Source organism: Typopeltis vanoorti, chromosome 7 (assembly GCF_054136105.1).
Source record: "Typopeltis vanoorti isolate ZY-2024b chromosome 7, IOZ_Tvanoo_1.0, whole genome shotgun sequence".
In the NCBI taxonomy this organism is placed as follows: Eukaryota; Metazoa; Arthropoda; class Arachnida; order Uropygi; family Thelyphonidae; genus Typopeltis; species Typopeltis vanoorti.
Window position 1 is genome coordinate 61,746,682 of NC_143555.1, and position 22,768 is coordinate 61,769,449.

General features: G+C 35.5%; 1 protein-coding gene across 2 annotated transcripts; it reads right to left on the reverse strand.

Annotated features, from left to right (window-relative positions):
* Positions 1–277: 277 nt before the first annotated feature.
* Positions 278–17,298, reverse strand: LOC150104720 (uncharacterized). 2 transcript variants are annotated; one of them, XM_090395309.1, is made up of 2 exons: positions 17,140–17,298; positions 278–2,246 (listed from the first exon to the last, which is right to left on the reverse strand). In XM_090395309.1, exons 1-2 carry the CDS (start codon positions 17,192–17,194, stop codon positions 838–840), a joined length of 1,464 nt encoding a protein of 487 aa, XP_090251435.1. In that variant the 5' UTR covers positions 17,195–17,298; the 3' UTR covers positions 278–837. The 2 variants fall into 2 exon arrangements, with proteins under 2 accessions (XP_090251435.1, XP_090251434.1); XM_090395308.1 differs by lacking the exon at positions 17,140–17,298 and adding an exon at positions 9,984–10,151.
* Positions 17,299–22,768: the final 5,470 nt, after the last annotated feature.

Below are 22,768 nucleotides of genomic sequence, written 5' to 3' on the forward strand. Positions count from 1 at the left end.
TTGCCATAATTTCTCGATATAGCATGTATCATTACGAACCACATCCGATGGGGAGAAAAAATCCGTGTGTAAAGCCTGTGTGGACACTTGGATCAGAGGTTGAATCAAGAGGTAGAGTGACAGGGATTGAACCTCTGAGTATACAATATAAAATACTTAAATGTTATTGTAGTATACAAATGTATGTGTTCATTGTATCACTATATTAGTTAATCTGTTACTATCATACTCTGCTGTTTGTTCCCGCAATCATGTGTGTGCGCGTTGATTAAATGACTTTATTTATACACACAAATTTCCTGTTTTATTATTAAATCTGTGTTGGGCCAAGTTGTTTACAGTCAACATGATATCACAGCGCCAAATAAAAAGTTATAACTTTTGTTTTGCATAACCATTCCTGCGTGCATTAGTTTATTAATTTTTCCTGTGTTAATGAGAAGAGATCGCATTATTCATATTAACAGAATATGCGAAAAATAAGAAAATTCACTGTCAAAATAAATATCACAGAAACTGGATAAATCGAACTTCAGCCGTAGTTAGCTTCTCAGTTGTGTCGGATTTTATTATGATTGCGATTTATGAAACTGTTCAGCAAAACAAAAGGTAACTTGTCACCATTATTATTTCCTGCGATATCTTCTATTTAAATGGCATAAAATATGTGACTGGCAGAAAACACTTGTAGCAAAAACATTATACAGTTATCATTCAGTTGTTATTGAGTGGGGGAGAGTTCTCATTTTATTTATCACGTTGTTTAACCTGCCAAAGAACAGCACAGAAAATCTCCGCGCTTCGCTTCCGTGAAAGAGACCTCCTTCTGTACAATATTTAGTTGTACTCGAACAGCAGGTACTTCTGCAACACCTGAGGGATTGCCAAAGCCCTGACGGAATTTACATACCGTGACCCTGTGCCCATTGTGTGTCTAATCTTCATACGACATATTGCTTTTAATGTCAACGGAGAGAATGCACGATCATATATAAGGCGTTTTTGTTCTTCGCTCAGTTTTTCAGATCGCTGGATGGAAATTATGCAAAATTCTTCTGCAGCTTCTAAAAGCAAGTTCACAACCTCTGAATAAAGTCCAAGATGCAATCGATGAAAAATTCTCAAAATACCAAGAGGATGCTGACGCTGACCTTTTAGAACAACCCTAGCACCGTAAGATATCATGAGACGGACGATTTCAAGATTGGGTTGTTCACATACCTGAAAGTATTCTCCCAACGGAGGCTTCAGAACTGGGCCCCTGTCCGAATCTGTGAAAGCGTTTGGGTCTGCACCATGTTCAAGTAGCATTCGAACTATACCCACTTGATTATTAATTTTTTCACAAAGTGCGATGTGTAGCGGAGATCCCAGAACAGGCGATCCACTGTTGACATCTGCTCCTGATGCTATCAGAAAGCGAAGCATGTACATATTTCCTTTCAAAATTGCGAAGTATAGTGGAGTAGGTTTTTTGTATTCTGGTGGGAATGTTACATTTCCACCGTGAGATATCAGTAGTCGGACTATATCAACATTGCCACTAATAACTGCAAAATGCATAGCGGTACGATAATCATGATCCGAGTCAGTCATAAGGTTTACTTCTGCACCGTAACTTATTAGTAAAAAGGCTGCTTCCATTCCTTCTGGGTTGCGACATGCTTTCATCAGAGGTGTCATTCTTGACCGATCACGTGCATTTGGGTCTGCTCCGAACTTTAATAGAAGTTCTATTGCCGGAAGATTAAGAGGATCTACAAGATTTATTTCTGATCCCAGAAAGTACCGAGCATTTGGGTCTGCTCCATTCCGTAATAGCAACTCCGCGATATCCAAGTAGTCATTTTTAATAGCCAGACGGAGTGGTTCGTCTGCTTTTGGAGGCTGGCATGGACTATTAATTGGACGTAGGTCAGAGAAGCACACTCGAGCTTTATGCCGTAATAAGATTATGATTAGATCATGATAACCTTTTTCAGCACACAGGTGCATGGCAGCGTAGCCCACGTCATCCATAGCATCGATGTCACACCCTTCCTCGAGCAAAAAATTAACAACTTCAGTGTAATGCTGAAATATCGCGTAATGCAAAGGACGTAATCCCTTGGTCACAGGCTCGTCCGCACTTGCCCCGGCCGCTATTAGATTGCGGATGTCATCTAGTGGAGCATACCTGACTATGCTGTCTGCTAGCTGGCGCTGTACTGATTTAGAACACATAGTTCGTGACATCGTGTCCACTTCTGTAAAGAAATAAAGCAAAATTAACTCATGTAATGTAATACTCGAAAATTAGATTAACTTGCAGTTCCAAATTAAGATTATTCTATTATGAGAAGAGAATTTTCCTCTGAAGTGAGAGAATTTTCCTTTAATGTATCGTGAGAGAGATTCTTAAGGCATCTCTCTCACGGTACATTAAATTAACTGATTTCTTCTAATTTGTTAAAACGGTATTAATTCAAGAATCTTAATAGTGCAACTTTTGCACCAGAAAACTCTTTAAATATATAGAGCTGTTAGTACAAAATGTAGTCTGCCTAAATTCTTTAATGATGAATATGCTTCTTTTGGTCGTATAACGTGTATAAAAATAACTCGTAAAGTCTCTTCACAAATAGTTCGACTGACAAAAAGACAAAAGCCATAGTGCTATATAAGGTCCATTGAAAGAGGGGGGGTTGGAAAAGTTCGTGCCCTAATAAACTGCAGATTACGAAGTTTGACTTGGGGTGGGGGAGAGGGATGCGGGCCATTTCTAAGCTAAGTTCGTTGTTTGGTCACCGCAGTTGTGGATGAGAGCTACTGCGTTTGCCGTGGTGTGAAATACTCTGTCTTATCTCATGATTTTTTTTCGTGTAATTGTTCTAAAAAGTTAATGCAGTACTCCCCATTTATAGTTTGGCCCTTTGGAAGATGATAGATCATTATTATCCCTTTAGAAGACTAACGCCACGACTTTGCTAACCGATGGCATCATACTTGGTGACGGCCAAAAATGTGTGATCGAAGAAGTTCTTTACATTGATTTTATCGATATATTATCGTTACCATGCTCGCGGTCATATGAAATATGCACTATTAAGTAACTTTATCCTATATCCAACCCAAATGATAACGGGATACTATGAGCCACGAGGCGTGGAAGTTCGTGATGTCTCCTGGAAATAGTCAAGATTTTTTTTCTTTTGATGTTGGAGGTGTATAACTTTTCCATAAACCTCTAACACATTAGTGGACTAAAAGTAACATAATCCAAGAACCGGAATCTTCAGGCTAAACATAGGACTTTTTCAAGTTGCTTTCATTGCACAGATTCGAATCAACAACTTGTAAACTGGAAAGCGGAGATACTATTGGAGACGTGTACATTCACAGTAGCAAGACTGAATTCATGTGATTAGATCCATCCTCTTGCTCTCAAGTTATTAAACCATTGAGATAGTGACAACGTATTTATTATAAAAAAAAAGGGGGAAGAAAAAAACGACGTAATACAAATGTTAATACTGCTAATGTAAATGCCAATAACTACGCTAGTTTAGCGATTAGAAGTTGAATTGACATTTTCACGGAATCAATTGGCCAACAGACGAAAATTTACAAATGAAGAAAGAGTAAGTGCAGCGGCGAAAAACACCCTCACTCTGCACATATTTTTTGAATTATAAAAAAATAACATGGTCAAGGTGGCAAGAATGAAGCGCTGAACTTTGACAGAAAAAAAGAGGATTCAAAAATTACAAAAATGTGAAAATTATCCCTTATTGACATCATACACCAATCCCGTCTGTGGAGGATCAATTATTCTCTACTTTTCAAGCAAGGTGGTTAAGGTAGTCAGCCTTTAAAGGTAATGGAGATTTTTGCTTTCAGGATTTTTTCCCTAGAAACAGATAAATAGGCATTAGAATAGTAAATAAGCTCCCTCACTAATATTTCTAAAACAATAATTAAAATCTGTAACTCAGATCTCGTCCAATGGGAACGTCTTGGAGTGGGGGAAGAGAAGAATGGTGGGCTCTATCCATTTTCTTCAGTATATTTACGATCACAATTTTTTCAAAGTGGTCATCGATTTCCAGCTTCTCTGCAACATTGGCTAATGTTGATTCTGGAAGATTAAAGCAGTTGATTGAATCACCGATAATGACTGGAACAAACAAGCTGTCGTGGAATGAGAATGATGAAAGACACAACATAACGAGAAGAGTAAGAACAAAGGTCCAGTTTAAAAAAAAAAAAAAAGTAGAAATATTTATGCAAATAAACTGAAGTATTTTATTCACCTCTTCTCTCCCTTCCACAGAGCTTCGATTCATAATTCATTGTACTCCATCCCTTGTCATACATGTTTTTTGAAAAAAAAAATATTGTTTTGCTATTTACAATTTCAACGAATAAATTTACTTCAATTTTGGGATTTTAGTAATTAAACGCTATAATACATTTACAGTTTAATAAAAACCAAGAAATAAAACTGCATAATATATGATTAAAAGTGCAGTAATAGAGAAGAATATCTACGAAGAAAATATGTAATATTTTTATTAAAAAATATTACATTAAATTAACAGTGATAGCTATTATATAAAAAAGAATCCGTGCGTGTTGACTCTGTGTTGTCTGGGATGCTGATTGTATTCATTTGTTTAATCCAGGGGTCGGCAAACTTTTTAGACCATTGACCCCCTCCATGAAATCCTTGATCCCTCATTGATCTCCATCATGAAAATAAATGTTATCAATAATAAATGTCTCAATTTAAAAATAATAATTCCTTCACCCTTTTACTTCATTACTGCTTCTCTATAAGAAATAATTAAAGAAATTTAAAGAAAATACTTAAAGAAATGTATAAAGAACATTAAAAGTTTAAATCCCCTTTTGACCCATAGACATTTATCGACCCCTTGGATAGCAGCATCAACCCCCAGGGGTCGAATCGACCACTTTGCCGACACCTTGATTTATCTATTGCTTCTTGTAGTTATTAATTTTAAGCATACTGAAAAATAGAAGGGGGGGGGGTGGATAAAAAGGAAGAAAATAAATTTTGTGAATAGTCATTGCATTAGTAGTTCAGCAGACAGCTGTTTATATTTGTTTTATGCGACTACTTTAGATCAGGAACTTCCATAATAAATTATTTTAATTTTTCTTAAATATGTTTACATACGTTTATTTAGTAAAGTCAACAGGCATCAATGTGAATGTTTTCGGTGTTTGGAACATACAATTTCTGGGAATAACGGGAATATTTTTTGAATTAATAAGTGCAATTCCCTGTTTTGAAGTACACACAAGTAGCCCGTCACTATGAAATATACACAAGTGCTTGTCACGAAGAACATTGGCAAGCATGGGATTAAATACACACGCACACACCAGCGTGTAATCTAGTCTGTTTGTCCTCGGTAAATATAAAAGCTTTGACTTTTGTCCTTCCCCTTAGAAAGGCTATTTCTTTTCCATAACAAAAATTTGTGAAATTGATGACTTGTCATTACCAACTTCATTTTTTTTTTCTCAAAGTGAAATGAACAGGAGCAGGTTTAGAGAGTGAAAATTAAGAAGTGATTAGCTATACGATATTAATATTTATGTTACAGCTAAACATCAGAAATTTTCAAGATTATCGGTTAAAGTTTATCCAAAACTGGTGGCTAAAAGGTTGAAATAAAGGTGCAAAAAAGAGCGGAAAACCGTGATCATCTTATAATCTGTTAAAGCGAACAAGCCAGTTGGGGGAAAGACTTACAAATATTAACAAATAGAACATCACGAAACGTAAGCCAGTGTTCAGAACCTGACTACGAAATGGACCGAACATCGCCGACAGGGTGTACGAGTATGAAAACCTCAATGATGACACCGACACTGTAAGTGAAGCTACTAGAAATAGGAAGTCTAGCTAAAACAGTGCAGGCATGTTGACGATTACCTCCACACTGTCCCTACACTACGTTTATGTGTGTACTTGCCAGGTTGAACTAGTTAACAGATCAAAATGTTTAATCACTTCCGCGAAACTAGAAAACTGACATTTCTGGAGATAGCTTTCGGAGTGTGCTGGGTGGAAATCTGAAAATCCAAATTCAGAGTTTAAAAAGTCTAAAATTTTTCTCAGAACTTGATTTTCCATGAACTTCGACATGCATTAGTTTAGAACTGCGCTCGTCAACTTGTGGAAAATGGAGCTAACTATTCCAATGCATGAATCGTTATTCTTTTCTTGGTTCCAAACTATGGGTGTTTATCAATCACTCAACTATTTTAAACTGTTTATCAAGTTTTATATTCAGGCCTCAAGTTGCATGACTGACTTCAAAAATGTTTACCAAATTTTCTCTTTAGGATGTGGGTAGCTTTCATTATGTGACTGGCGTGGGAAATCCGAAAATATTAAATTCTGAGCATGAGGCAGATGCGTGCACGTATAATATTATTACGTGACTCTTCGTGGAGTCCCAGAAAAAAAAAAAAAAAAAAAACCTCATAGCTGAAGTGACATCTGCGCGCAAGGATTAACCTCACTGCCAGCTACTAGCTGAGCAGTTTTATGTTACATTTCCTTTACACTTTATCCAAGCTCTTAGGGGGACCAACAGCGAAGTTTCTTTTACGTAAATTATTTTGGCATGTTAAATTCAAAGGGAATAACAAGATACTAACTAGCCGTTTGTTCTTTTGGCATTTATAAGCGGATATTGCAGCTTCCTATTTTTGCTTTTGAATATATGCCAGAATATATCCAACGTGTTTTGATTTCGCCATCTTTTTCGAACTTTGCTACATTTTTTCCCAATATACTTATTTATTTTTAGGTGTTTCTCACCCACAATGGGTTGTAAAACCTGTACTTAGTACATAAATACCGTGGACAGGATAAGAGATTATTTATCATTTTATTTGTTTTGTGTAACTTATTTATACTTACATAAGCTCGGAAACCCTACCCTAGAGACCAAACAACTTTTTAATTCCACTTTTAGGCCTTCAGTAAGAGGGTCGGTGGTCTCAAATCGGACATTGAAATTCATCTCCCACCTAAGTTTAGTGGAGTAAAATCAGAATATATTCTGTAATAATATTATGCCCATTGTATTCGACATCTCGGAAGGTCATGATGAAAATATTAATAATAATGTCGTGCCATTTATTGTCAATTCCAGCTTCCTAACCATTACTTGTTGTTTGTTGTCTTTGGCTAGCACATATGCATTATGAAAAAGCATATACGTATATATCAACAGCTTTCTTCACTCTACTGCTGAAAGAATGCTTCACCCATTTTGGCGATCTTGCTTCTCTCCACCATAAATGTCCATAATCTCTTTTTTTTTTTTGTCCATCTTACCGCTAGTCTACCTTGTTTCCTATAACTAGCTCCGAATCCCCCCTTTTGAAGACTCGACACTCAGGGGCTACCCTGAGTGTCGAGTCTTCAAAATGCGAGTCATCAGAATTCAAGGAGAACCGGCCTACCAGTCCGGAACACAGGGGGGGGCGTCAAGAGGCGGAGCCCCTAGTGTATATATATATGTAAAAACTGCTTGCTGTAACTGTTAAAGGTCGCATTTATTAAAAACATAGCTTTCCCAAATCGTTAGCAAAGAGAAAGTTATACTGTTGGTCATTTTTAAAATTTCGTGTCATTCCCACGGGAATACTTTGGCTCTTTCAAAATATTGGATACTTCTATTGCATACAGACACACAATGCATGATGTAGAGAGTTCGGTAACAAAGTCATTGCCACAGTTATGCAGTTTTCCCTACTTCATCTTCATAAACTGATGGAATTAGCTTATCTACTTCTCTTGCTCGTTTTTTTTAATTTATTATATATATATTAGACATGGTCCTTGAATCACTTGCTGTTGCAATTATGTCCAGTGGATAATTGCAGGGATGTAGTTATCGCAGAGATGATTGAACATTCGAACTTTTCCTTGACACACCTCTATTTAATAACCTTGTCTTTAGTGCTACGTCTGTTCGGTGCTGCTAACCGTTTATAGTGTAGTGGTCCTCTAGGTGGGTTTGATGGGGGGGGGGGGAATAATAATAATAACGTACTTTTACAAGTAAACCCGTGTACATTCGGTTGATTTAGTGCAATATAGTCATAAAGGATTATTAGCTGATTAAAGACCGATAGTGAAGATTAAATTGGAAATGTAATTCAATCTTTTCAATTTAAATAGTTCCACCACCACCCTTTTATTACACTGAGAGCTTTACCACGAGTGATTTTACATTATTCTAGATTAATGCATTATGGTAATAGTGGCTAAAGTTATATATATCACTGCAAGACGCTCCCCGACATATATAAAATATGGATCTTACATTGTATTTATGTTGGAAGCGATGAAAATCATTTACCACTTACTTTCACAAACACGCATTCAGCAGTGATATTCGCATCCAGTCTGTTCTTATTGTTCTGTATGCTTTATATAACTATATAAAGACTATAAAATGGCGAACGTTATCCAGTTCTATTGATTAGAGTAATGATTTGACCCAACATTGTGTGTAAGAGAAAGAAATTAAACTAAAAAAAAAAAGTGCTTTAGATTTATCGATCTTGTCAAAATTTCTGGTTTTGTTTTCTGCAGATAAGTCGTTCTTGATGTGTGTTATAAGAAACATTCTTCCCACTCTTTGCAGTCAGTAATTGTTACAGGCATTGTAGTTCGGGAAACTGCAAAAAGTATTTTTTTAAAAAAAATGCATTCGTGACCTCTCTTGTGTAGTGAAATAACTAGAGTGATATATTATTTTTTTTTCCCAGACTGATTTACAGAGTAGTTAGTGCATCCGCTCTCCAATCCATAGGCTGTACGTTCGAATTCTGCTTTGGGTATGGATGTTTGTGATTGTCCTTGGGAGGGATATGGACGTATATTTGTTCTTTAGAGCAAGATTTTCGGATTATGTAAAAATATATAACTAAATACAAAAAATATATAAATTTAATTTTTAAAAAATGAAAAAAAAAATCCTTAGCCCATCCACTAAAAAATGGTCTTCGTAGAATTTTTTCACTTGATGGACTCATTACTTAAAAAAACAAGAACAACAACTCACATATGTGTACGTCATTATGCTAAATTACAATTCGCTTAATTTTTTGCCAGTTTTAAAACAAAACTTAACACCTGGCTCCGTACTTTAATTTAGCTTTATTGGATTGATATCACACAACTTAATTCATGGCTAAATTTTGCTTAAACCGTACTCTTAACGAGTTAAGAACGAAGCGACTTTGAAAACATACATCCAATCACGATACGTTTTCCACAAACCTCGTTTATTTTAAGTTTTGAAAATCACTCTTTATAATAATTTCTATGTCGTTCCCACAAACACACACGTATACATGCACATTAGCCCTAATGTGCTATCAGTCCTCGTGTGTAAAACTGAGATTCCTGCAGAAACGCGAAAAATTTCTTGATCCAGTAGTAATTTTTTTTTTTTTTTAGTGTGCGCGCCATTGTCCAATTTTTTTTTTTTTTTTCAAAAAAAATTTATACAATCCTTGCATTGCAATGTAGTTTTCAGGTTTATTCTGTTATATGGCATTTTATCATAATGTATATTATTATTTTTATCATCGTCTGAGATGGTTAGTGTTTCCACTTCCAGCAGGAAGTCGCTCCTGAATTACAGTTTTATAATTTGTCGGTATGAATGTTTTATAATTTGCCTTAATACGCTGAGTTTATAACGTTAATGTTTGATTAGTATTTAAGTGTAAATCATATTCGTAACATGCCATTTTGAAAATTAATTTCAAGAAGTAGAAAAGCGCCATCATACTAATGGCAGTTCATCCACATTGCAACTCGGTAACATTGATGATCACGTCTTCGAAATGTAAAGAAAAATGAGTGAGGCTAATATTAAACAGCGCATTCCTACAGTATAAATAATTCAAAACAACTGGATAGAGAACATTGATCTTACCTTCTTGAATGTGAGGGACCACGGTATCATCCAGTTCCATGCCAAAGTTCTGCCCCATTTCTAAACACCTCTGGTTAGAAACTCATCGCTACATCAGTATACTCAGCTGGGCTAAACATAGCATCTTATTTCTCGCTCACCCATTCTACGTGCATGCCCTTCCGTCTTACTGCCACGCGTGACAGAAAAGTAGCCAACTGCTAATTTTAACTTCCAGCTGTAAAGTTAGCAAAGTGTAGGTTCGCAAACTTTATTCTTGGTGTAGTGCGAAGCTAAAGATTTATTTTGTCGATTTGCCCATTAGTGCAACTGCTACCTACGAGCTCTAACGAAACCAGAAGGTAGACATTATTTTTGCTTGATCAGTTTCTTTGATAATATTCTATGTGACCAGTTTTCATATATTTGTATATGAGCTGAAAATCAAGTTGATTTCATAGATATATGGTACAAAATATCGGAAATAATATTAGTGAAAAAAGTATATACAGAGATACTCAAAGTATCCGTATATTTTCCACACTTTCCATTAACATGTCAGAAGTTTTACAAGTTACTGTCAGTGAACTATTTTTCTTCCTTCTTTTAAACTGTAAAAGCTTTGAAATTAAACAAAGTTAAGATGTAAAATGGTCAGTCAACATTATTTTTACTAGAGCGCAACAAACATTTAATTAATATAAAGTCGAATTGCTATTAATCTGTCCAAACAGGATTGGGGGGGGGGGCGTAATTCAGTTGAATACGGAAAACTCAAGGGAAAACGGTGTATAAATATCTGATTGTGTTGTGAAATTATATTTTAATACGCTTTCTGATAAAACGTTAGCTTTATTAGAAAGCTTATTAAAATACGTGCATACAGATTCTAAATTATGAAGCAAAAAAGTTCTAAATTAGTTTTCGAGGATAAACATTTACATTTCAGTGTTAAGGAAACCATGAAAGGTTGGAAACTTATAGCACCATGGTTGGCCTAATGATTAAAGATAAACCAGGAATCCTGCTCTCGAGATCAACACGAACACTCCCATCCGTCTTACTGCCACGTTTTTCAAGCCACTTCAGGCCTCCAGTAAGCACTAGAGTGGTCTCAAACTGTAAGATAAACTTCAGCTGCCAACTGTGACCTCGTCTGTGGCACCAACCCTGGAAACATTACGCCTTAATTTCAGTGGGCTGCGTTATTTGAAAAAACATGTTTGAACACGTAAACAAGAAGATTATTAATAAATTTACTCTTCGATAAGTAATTTACATATGCACAGTGAACTGACAATACAGAAAGGTAGAATAATAATGGATTTCAAAAGTTCTGATTTGCACTCCATAGTGGAACAGTACAGTGGATATAAAACTTGTACGTAATTAATAATAATAAGTTAATATATGCAATTGATAGAGATCTGACTTTTCTGCATTTGAAGGAAACAGTCATTCGGTTTTAAGTCAAAGAGAGAGAGAGAGATGTAATAGCCCTTTAGAACTCTTTGAATAAGCTCTCAAATTTAAAACTGCAACCATATACAAGACAGGTCCCAGACTAGACGATTCTATAGTCATTGTTGATACTGTGCTGCGCTAGACAAACTTTGTCTTTTTATAGTTGATGCACGATTGATGGTCTTGCCTTCTCTTCTCAATTAACGGCCTGTTTATCCAAAATAGAAAAAAAGGAGAAGAAACGTGGTCAATTCTTGACAGGGGAAAGGACTGTTTATCATTGGAAAGTAATAGAGAGAAGAATTTGTTGAAAGCCTGTCGTGGAAATTCCCTTGTATATGAAACCAAGGCGGAAGAACCGAATGACGAAAATTTAGCTTTCCTAGATATCCTTCTCTCCATCTGGCATGACTGACAATTTCAGTTTGTAGTAAACCTACCTTCACAGGATAAGCCTTAAAGTCTAATCTGCTCATCGTCTATCTCAGAAAAAAAAATTAAACATCATCAAAATTCTTCTTAAGATAGCACATCGTCTGCTCAAAACCTTATATTAAACCAGAACTTAACACCTTGATGCATTATACAGCAGAATAGATTCATCTCAAGCGCATCTTTCACACACATTTGGTTGATCTTGTGGTAACGTATCTATTCTCCAATCAATAGGTTACAGGTTCGAATCCGTCCGTGGTAATGGATATTTATGATTTTTTTAGGTGGGAGATGAATTTTATCGACCAGTGTGAGACAACCACCTTGTTTGCTGGAGGCCTGAAGCTGCTTGAAAATGTTCCTTGTTACATTTCCAAACACTGATAGAATCTCCGAAACCAAAAGGTCGTTTGTTGAAAGAAGAGCTTGCAGGAACATCAGTCGTACACCAGCTATTAAAAAAACTATAAAGTGTGGTCTAGCGCAACACTGGGTCGACAATGACTACAGAATCTTCTAGTCTGTGGCTTGTCTTTTTGCATAGTTGCCATTTCAAATTTGAACGATTATTCAAAGAGTTCTAAAGCGCTATTAGATCGTCCTTAATTTAGAAAGTCAGATTTTTTTTTGCAAACATTAACATTATTATTATTTATTTATCAACTTTATATTTACTGTACTGTTCCACCATGGCATGCGGCTCATATCTTTTGAAATCCACTGTTGTAATTCTACTTTCTGAATCAGTTGAATGAAGATGACCTGTAAATTTCATAAAGAAATATCTGAATTTCTTGTGTCTACATATTCAAAGAAGATATTTCAGTAGATATCTTTAGGCCCGATATTCGGTCAGAGAGAGAGATAGGTTGTTGAAATTTACGCTGCTCTTTCATCATATTTTTCCTGAGCAATAGTGCAATCGTACGGTATGTGATTGTACTCTTAATCGTAAGATTGGTTCCACCTTAAACTATGCATACTGGAAGCTTAAAGTGCAAATAATTAATGTTTCGTCTATTTAAAATAAATGTAATATTTTTTTTAATAATTATACAACAGCTCTACAAATTCAGCTGTTTGTGCCGATGACTACGTTACGTTTCTCTGAATGCACTAAAATAATAAGCAGAGATAGACGAAACATGAATTATTTGCACTTGAAGCTTTCAGTATGCATAGTATAAGGCGGAACCAATCTTACGATTAAGAGTACAATCACATACCGTAAGACTGCACTATTGCTCAGGAAAAATATGATGAAAGAGCAGCGTAAATTTTAACAACCTATCTCTCTGACCGAATATCAGGCCTCGAAATCATCACATAATCTATAAAACGCTCAACGAAAAACTACGAAGTGCTACTCAAAAATTCACATACGAGTGAAACAGCAATACACACACGCACGTTTAACTTAGTTACAAATCACGATCATTGTTTTCTCTCTTTTTGTGACTCCCGCCACTAAAGGTTTTAAACCTATAATAATATATTAGTACTTCGGTTTGCTATGCTGAGTGTTTTTTTTTATATATATTTTTTTATTTACTCTTTTTTACAAAGGCATTAAATCCTGCACTGGACACCAAACACAGAAATTGTTCAAGCTAATTCGAACCTCCAGTACGCGGGGAGGTGGTTTCACATCAGATAATGAAATTCATTCCCACTTAAACAGTCTCAAACATCCGTGTCCACGGCTAGATTCAAACGTGTGGCTGTTCGTTGATGAACTGATACGCTAACCACTCAGCCAATCAGGCGGCAACTTTTATATGCTGTGAACTATTGTTAATTTCTTCCTATCATCCGGACTCATCCAGAGCTGGCAGGGATTTTTCTTTCCACAAAACACGCAGTTAACAGGCATGATATACTAGCCTCACAGCCTTAGCTGCATCGGTTATAATTCAAGAACATTCCAACTTAAAGATCTTCAGCAGCTCAGTCGATATCGATGACGTCCTTTGGTTAGGAAAAAAAAAACCCAGGTTCGAAAACTACATAGAATGCGAAAAACTTTATAAAGACTAACTGAAGATGAATTAGACTGTCTCGTGGAAGCGGCAAGGTTTTCATCTCATAAAACGGAAGAGCACACGCAATCAGGCATATTGGTACTAGCTTCTCTACAGAAAAGTATATAATAAGTATATAAAATTCTTGTCTGTTATTTTAGTATTTAGTCTTATAAAGTGTTTACAAGCATTAAGGAGTTTTCAATTATTTGTACTCTTTAGTCTCTTCTTCACACGTTTCATATTCAAGCCGGTCGACCGAGTGCATAGCTTCAACTCTCCATTAAGCAGGTAGCGGGTTCGAATCTTACTGCGAGCATGTGTGTGTGAATGTCTTTAGATAGTAGGTAGATTAGTTGCATGTGAGGCCACTTACTTATTGGACGCCTGAAATATCTTGAAAAAGTTCCATGTTTGGTCTCTGAAATAGGATTTCCGGTTTACCTACCCATTAGTCCGACCGTAGTACTAATGTAGGATAGGTTTACAACTTATCGTGGGTGGGATGCACATTGGGGGGGGGGGGAGGAAGATATATAAAACTGGCCTCAATAGCCGATCGAACGGTCACTTTGCCAACCAAGGATGTGGGTTCAGATTTCAGTCACAAATTTCTGACAATAATATATGATCATCTGCAGAAATCATTGTGAAACAAAATATGTGATAACCAGTAACTTGTTTAGTACTCGTCCGTTATGTGATGCTTTCGCTAGAATAGAAAGAGGTTCACCGTTTGTGAGTAGCTGGGTCGAGCCACAAGTTCATCATTATAATACACAATAAGCAGTAAGCTTGCTCTCGAACGGGTACAAAGCTTTGACCATGAAGAAAGTATTTCTAGGGATTTGTGTCACTTGAACCTTATGTAGTTGAGGCATAAATGGAACGACTGCAAAATCAGCAACGGGACCCCCCCCCCCCCTCATAAAAAGGTATATGTTATTGTGAATATGGGAAAATGGATGAAAAAAACAAACAAAAAAAGCATCAAAGAAATTTATTATTTAGTATAAATATTATATCAACGCGTACGTTTAAAACGAGTGGAGCAAGCCATAATAGTTAGAGATTCATACTGCTATCTAGCGGAACTGCTAGATAACAAAATTGCATGCATAATGTACTAACTAACTTGATAGTAGCCTTAGTTACTTCGGCCGTAAATCAAAACAGCCAGGCGAACGAGTAGTTGTTAAGTGACTAAAGCCCGTGTATTATGTCTGTATGGGTAAAAAAAAAAAAAAAGGGGGGGGGGGGACAGTTTTCGGGAACAAAACCCTGCCACCTTCGTATGATACGAATAAATCACCTTCCGTTGAAAAGCCCATAATTCGAACCGAAGTCTTTCCAACCGAGGAGTAGTGTCGATACCGACTGAGCTCTTGAAGGCTTCTATGCTAATGTAGGTAATATCTTCGGTTTCTATTTTGCTGGTATCAAAGGATTTAAGGATAGCGTTCATCCATCCAGTCTTCTGGAGTTCAATGCTTAAGTTGGTTAAGGTTGGTTAAGGTGGGCGAAGAAACGCCCACCTTAACCATCTGTTTTTAAACTCAAAACACGAAACAGCTGACAGATGGAAATTTATATTTTGAAAGGTGGGGATTTTTCACAAATGACGAGTTGCATTTGAGTAAAAAAAAAGAATCAAGAATATTGGCAAATTGCAATAATACCTCTGTTTGGAAAATAGAAGTTAAGTATGGATAGAGTGAAAGGGGGGGGATATATAAAAAGTTATGAAATTAGTTGAGAATAATGATTTTGAGGAAAGAAAGAAACAAGGATGTTCTAGTGTCAGACTACTGTCTAGTGTTTGACAGTAGGAACATAGCAAGGATTACGATTAATTATTTTTTTTAATGGAGGGGAGGGTTGTGGCCAATGTCGTTTTAAATGTCCATCAGTAAAATATGTGAAAAATAGTGTTAGCTATGCCTAGATATTGTAGTCATTATGCATTAGTTCTTACATTTGGAATATGGTTGCAAAAATTTGCATAACGCTCACACAGATCCACTTATAAACATTAGTATAATGGTATTCAGGTATAACTCCATATATAGAAACACACCTGTGTGTATGGGTGCACAACGTAAGTCTAATTTTACTTTGTTGCAAATTCCAGCCAATAGTCTTTCTCATATTTTTAAAGTCAGTATACGTTGTGGGTTCAACATGTGCAAAGGAAGGATAGGGGGAAACGTATGCATTAAATCCAAAGGGATCGGTAGCAACTAGCAGTAGGTTCTTCAAGAACTGTGTGGAGTTCCAAAATATTTCGATTGTCAAGTGCTGTGTATTGGAATGTGCTCTTTTGATGCACTATAAATTTGTTTCATTTTTCCAAAGGCAACAAGAGGCGATATGGAGGAGAGAGGAATATTCCTAAAAGGGTGATGACACAGCATCTAACATATCTATTAGATCAAGAAAATTAATTTATGGAAATCGACGAAGAAGATAACTGTATCTTTCCGATCCACTGTTCTTGGATGCTACACAATGATTTCATGATGCAACTGCAACCCACAAGCCGCCCACAAACGAACGCCAAACATCGATTCGAGTAGTATACTGTGCATTATTGATCGTGGCTAATCTTTTCAATTGACACCCACTATAATTTTCATTAATTTGTCATGAAGATTTTTATGATCTTATTGCTAAGTTTTAGAAGAGTAAATAAATAAAATTTTATTTATGCTTATGTTACAGATACTTTAAGAAAATTGCAGGATATAATTTAGGAAAAGTAGGATGGTAACTCAGAAACTGCTACTTCCTGGTTAAGACACAAAAACTTTTTTTACTTGAGTTTTAGCTTACAATCCCCCTTTCCCTAACTGCCCACAATTTTCTTTAAATATCTATGGATGGATATATCTTTATATTTCAAAAATTATCCATCCATTTATGACTCTGCTTCTCGATTTTATTTTTGTTCTTTCTTCCTATGTTACCTCCTCTATAGTCTGTATCACAGCCGTCTCGATACCTGCCAAAAATGTACTCGATCGTCGGTCTACTTTTCCATATCAACAACTCATCTAAACCAACTGCTCACTCATTTATGTCGTGAATGTACATTCACGAAATCGTACATATTTAAAGTTGCATTATCATGAAGTATGTGAACTAAATCATACAACTTGTAAGTGTGAATTTTCTGTTAAGCTTATTCCTAAATGGAAAGGATAACCTTATTTATGTTCACTTTACATAAGTTATCAGAATATCTCTATTTTACTTACCATCATATAAAACAGACACTCGTGGATATGCTGCAAGAATCTCGGAGAAATCCATTGCTTCTAATTGCGTACTTTGGATGCACTAAGCGGTTTTCGTAAGGGTTAGCAGTGATGTTGGCAGCTCTTTCTGAATTTCGTGGCGCTGGTATCTTATTCAGTGTTTCCTAAGTGTTCTGGAAGAAGTGATTTTGTGTTTATGTTTGTGTTTATTTGTGTGCGCACTTGCTTGCGTAATAATCAGCTTTGTTTAAGCAGACTGAACGTTTAATATAAGTTAAAATTAATGTGCTATATCATCCCCATAGCTTTCAAAAATCACAGAATTGCCTATAACAATGGAATTATTTCTTTATGTATATTGATCATGATTGAAGCTGGGGCCCGTTAATGTTCGTACGAAGGCTATGAATCTAAGGTGTTTTCTCCTAAAAGTGATTTTTTGACAATGACAGTTTATTATCCTCATCACATTATGCATAACATTTACAAATGTTAGAAATAATAATAATGAATTTTACATTTTATTAACGATATTGGTTATGGAATAATTTTATATAAATATATTTTTCAGCATTTTATCTGCTGATTTTATCATTCAGTAATAATAAAAATAAACATATAAGAACTTAATAGAAATCAGAATGTTAATAATAGCATTTTTGTTACTTATACAAAATAAAAGCAGAGTTGATATGCTCAAACTTTTGTCTTAAATGACCAAAGCTCTTTAAATGCTTAGTTTTTTGGGGCCGTTCCGCAAGATTCGACACCATGATGAAAGGAATGGTATATCTAGAATGCGTTAGGCTGATGCATGTTCTTAGAAAAAGTTTTTGTTTAAAAAATACTGAAAACAATGCATTTATTGATTAATTTTATGATAGTGTAGGTATTATTATATTCGATTATTGAAGTTAGAAATAATAATACATTTATCTGAACATCAGTGGCGGCTTGTACATAAGCACTGCGACACTGCAGCACCCCCAAGGAAAAAACGAAAAAAATTAAATTTTGTTTGCGTTTTCATAAATAATAAGGCTTACAACATTATATAAATGCAATACCAATATGTTGCTTATGTTTCGACATTGATTGGATAGTTAATAATTGGAATTGTTCGATTAACGCTTTAGATTACGAAACAAATGCACAACAGTGTCGGAATTATGACGTTCGGTCAGTTCCGGCTAGACTCGCCAATATTCGTTTGCACTTATCACTGCACAGATAAATTGTATGCATGGGCGCGTTATTTCTGTGAGATATGAAACTTTTAGTATTGGTGTGTGTTTGTGGTGAGGGTGAAATAATTTCGCTAAATCTTATTTTATCGCTAAATCTGTTAAAATAACATATAATTATTTATTTATTATAGATACAAGGCTGAATTATGACGAGTGTCACTGTTGAAAATATGAAAAGAATTATATTTTCTCAATTATCGTTACACGAAACAAATGCACAGCGATCTAACGCACTATCGGAATGTCGAAACCGACACTGCTCGTTGAGCATTTCGCTACAAATACGTATATTGTATACTTGCGCGCGTTATTTCTGTGTATGAAACACTTATTATTGGTGTGTGTTCGTAGTGAGGATGAAATATTTTTAGTAAAGCAATTTTTATGATATGTAAATTTACTTATTAATAAATTGGTTACTGATTAGGAAAAAATGAATTATTTTTTCTTATTTTGTATATGCAGCACCCCCACTTAAAATTTTCACCGGCCGCCACCTGAACATTTTATGTATTATTATTATTCACATGACAAAGAAGTGGCAGGGAGGTAATTTGAAGCTTTTGTTCAGAGAGAGAGACCAAAGGTTATGTAAACAGTGTAGTATCATTAAAAGAATATCACTTAGTTTAAAGAGAATTATGTCATTTATTTTTCATTTTAATACCAGTAGTAGTTTTACATTCATTTCATGTGCGTTTTGCAAAAAAATAAAAATCGTAAACAATATAAATCTTACGCAAAATGCATAAGAGTTATATTGTCCGTTCATTCGCACGCAAAATATTCCGAGATTTTTTGGCTGGCCGATTTTACGTAAATTTGGTATTTTTAGTCTCTTCCAACATTTGAACCATTCTAATTTTTGTTTTAATCAGATGGTAGCAAGAACATTATATATTGTGAAATAATTTGGCTGGAATTTAATAAAATTTAGGATATAGAGAAAATTACGTCTACTTCGGCTTCAGTCAAATCACATTTATTAGCAAAATGATTCGCACGATTTGTGATGGCAAAACAAGTCACAAGCCAAAATGTCCAAATCGAAGAAATATTTCGAAAATGCGCTAATAATTTGATTTACGCGTAGGCTTTGAACTAAAGAACATTATTCGATAGTGTTCTGAATCAAGTAAGTTATTCTGTCGACACGATAGTTGCCGCAAAAACAACGGAAATATGAACAATATAATACATATGTTATATGTAATAAAACGTTTCTAAAATTACGAAACCTGACTTAAACCGCAACGACGTTCTTACTATTCCTAAAGTATGGGAAATTGTCATACAAAATTGTGTTAAATAATTTTTTTTTTTTTTTTATTTTTACTTCTGTAGCACGTTTAATGAGATTCTATTGTAATCATGCGCCCTAACTGTATGTTATTCTTGTTATTGTTTTAAACTACTGTACTGATGATGTCCTAAGATACTTAGGATGAAATATTTACAATTAAATAATTTTCACTGTGGTTAATACGTGTTTCTTTTAATTATATATGTGTAAAGAATAAGAGGTACCAATCCTGTCTTCAATGTGTTGCATTGCAAACAGCAACTTTTCCTTAATTGTGGTTCGCCGCCCACTAGTAGGTCGCGAGAGAATTTTGTTATTAATTTTTTTCACCTTAGTTTGTAAATTTTTAGATACGATTTAGGATACGATGAATTAAACATCCTATTAATTTTTAAAAAACGTTTTTTAGATAATCGTTTAATTCGATATAATGTGCGTAATATTCTGCCACACATAGTATATGCACTCGAGTGTATAATTATTATTATTATTATTATTTGTCACCTCCAGGGAGTCCAAAGACTCATCGAGGGAGGGCATCTACTCTACAACTCTGCTTCCTCCACTCACAATCCACCAATTGACCGTAACTACACCAACGCCATCTACCGTCGACCGCCACCACTAGCATTTCCACAGACGTCCATGCCCAGGGCGGGATTCGAACCCCTCTTGACTGGAGAGCGGACACGCTAACCACTCGGCCAGCCAGGCTGGCATAATAGTACATAAAATTAACTGCTGTGCCGCTATTGTCAGCTAAACGTGAGTTTGTCTCATATCCAGCTATGACTGGTGTCTGAAAGAAGGCAGTACCATTCTTCGCATTAATATTTAATAGATTTTATACTTTTTTTTTTGTACAAACTTGTTGAATACTTGATCTTCAATGATTAGCAATTAAATACTGCACATTACAAATGTCTCAAGTTTGGTACACTTCACAATATATTCCGTTGTTATCCTATTTTCCCTCCGACTTAATAACTTTGAAAAATATTAAGGTTTTGTGTGTTATGCCTAATCCACAATTTTGCATCTAGGGATGGCATATATGCTCACCTCCGGAAGTAAAATATGACCTAGTAAAAGGGGGGTGGCAAGTGGTTTGCCGAGTTCATATGTCTTATCCAAGTGGACCACCGCCAGATAAGTTTGAGAAACACTGGAATACAGTATGGAGAAGTAGTGTTCATTATTAAATTAGTCCTTGTTCAAGGCTTATTAAAAAATATTTTTCATTTTGAATCAATGTGAACTGATATATTTATTTTAAACAATTGAACCTCTTTTTTAATTACAAAGTTACCAGATAATATATGCCAAAAATCACTCTGAATTCATCTTTTATGATTGTTTAAACGAAGTGGCTAGCAGTAGCCATTACTCTTCTTTCTCCTTGTCAAGTCCAATGAATAAGAAATAATTTCATAATGACTTCGTGATTTCCTAAAAAGCGGTCAAAGTAGCGATATTTATTCAGTGAATGTAGGTACTTTATTTTCATTACATAATACATTCTATACATAATTTTTTTTTGCTCGTGGAATGCGCTTTAATTACTCAAGTCTAAAATGACTAAATTTAGACTTTTACTAATAAATTTTTATCAATAAATACATTTTATAAGTTCCCTGCCGCTGCATATTATATCTAAGGCATTCGAGGTGTATAGGAGCGGCCAAATTATCGGCTTACAGTATTCCCACATTTTTTTTTTTTTTTTAAAATATTGGAACCAACTGCAATATTAATTCCATATCACCTTGCTTTGTAGCTGTTTCTGTATGCTAGGCTCTGTTGCGCATAGACTAACCAATCAGTGAGCTTCAACTCACTGTATATCAGTATGGCATAAATTGCGTTTGTGTGATGTGCGCGCACTCACACACTAGGTTGAAAATAATCTGGAATCCTGATTCGTGTAATATACATTTAACTTAGCTTTGCTCATCCCTAGACCAAAATGGCAATCCATTTTTGGGAAGTTGTTCTGACACTTGAATGAATTGGCTGATTCTTCCCTCAGGTGCTCCATAAGGTTTAGATCGGGATTCTACTTACCCATGCAAACCTTTGCACCCCCGTTTTCACAAATCATGTTGCCACAGCTCTTGCGGAATGACGTGAAGCTTTATTATGTTGGATTATTTCCAGTCACACGTATTCATAATTGACAGACTGTTCTGACATTACCATCCCATATCATAGTGGTAGAAAAATAATACTAATCCAGTTTTCATACAAAAATTCTACAGCAGTCACACTGAACAAATGAAATGACACATTTTGATAAATACCGTTCTGCTGCGAGCTTCAATTTCCAGTGCCTCCATTTTATTTGAAGAGGATCCATTTTGTGAACTATCACTCTGTACCATAACTTTTCAGTAGTCTTCTGCTCAATCGCCACAAGCTTTGTACCACACAAGGCAAATTGTTCAGGGTTTAGCTTTTTGGCAGCAATCCTGCAGTGAAAATGGAGTTAGTACACAATGTCAGCATTCTGGCACAAAAACTTTATGGTTGTAGACACCGTAAACCGCTGATGGAGAACATCCACTGATGCACGATGAGAGGAATTAAGTCCATTTCAACACTCTTTGCTTGCGTTAGTGGTTTTTATCTATTTCTTGAGTCTGTTTTCGCCATCACGTTTCCATTTTAAAAGATGACATTGGTCGCAGTTTTCTAAGTGCTTTATTTTTACTACAGTTGCACGAAATTATTGACTATCATTATTTCGTGCAATTGCATTTCACATCTTGTGATAGTATTCCTCTGGAAGGCAACTGTCAACCACGTTCCATTACCAGAAATCAGCACTTCGTCCATTTAGCCGAATACTACTAATAAAGCTCTGTTCGAGAAAAAAAGTGTCCATATAATATTTGCAGCATGATAAAGTTAACACGAACTTATAAGCGAGATGTAACGTGCAAAATAAACCGTTGATAGTTAATTCATGTGGTATTTGAAGTAAACAGAGGCAGCGTTTTCAATTATTATCGCAGCCACCTGGTGTCTCCTTTTCCCATTTCATTATTTAAATGTTAACTTAGCGCTAAACATAATGGCA

Bases quoted from the DNA above. Each gene is read 5' to 3' on its own strand.
- LOC150104720 (XM_090395308.1), bottom strand. From the start codon at position 10,041: ATGGGGCAGAACTTTGGCATGGAACTGGATGATACCGTGGTCCCTCAC. The intron at 2,247-9,983 runs GTAAGATCAATG...ATTTCTTTACAG, and splicing joins GGTCCCTCACATTCAAGAAG to AAGTGGACACGATGTCACGA.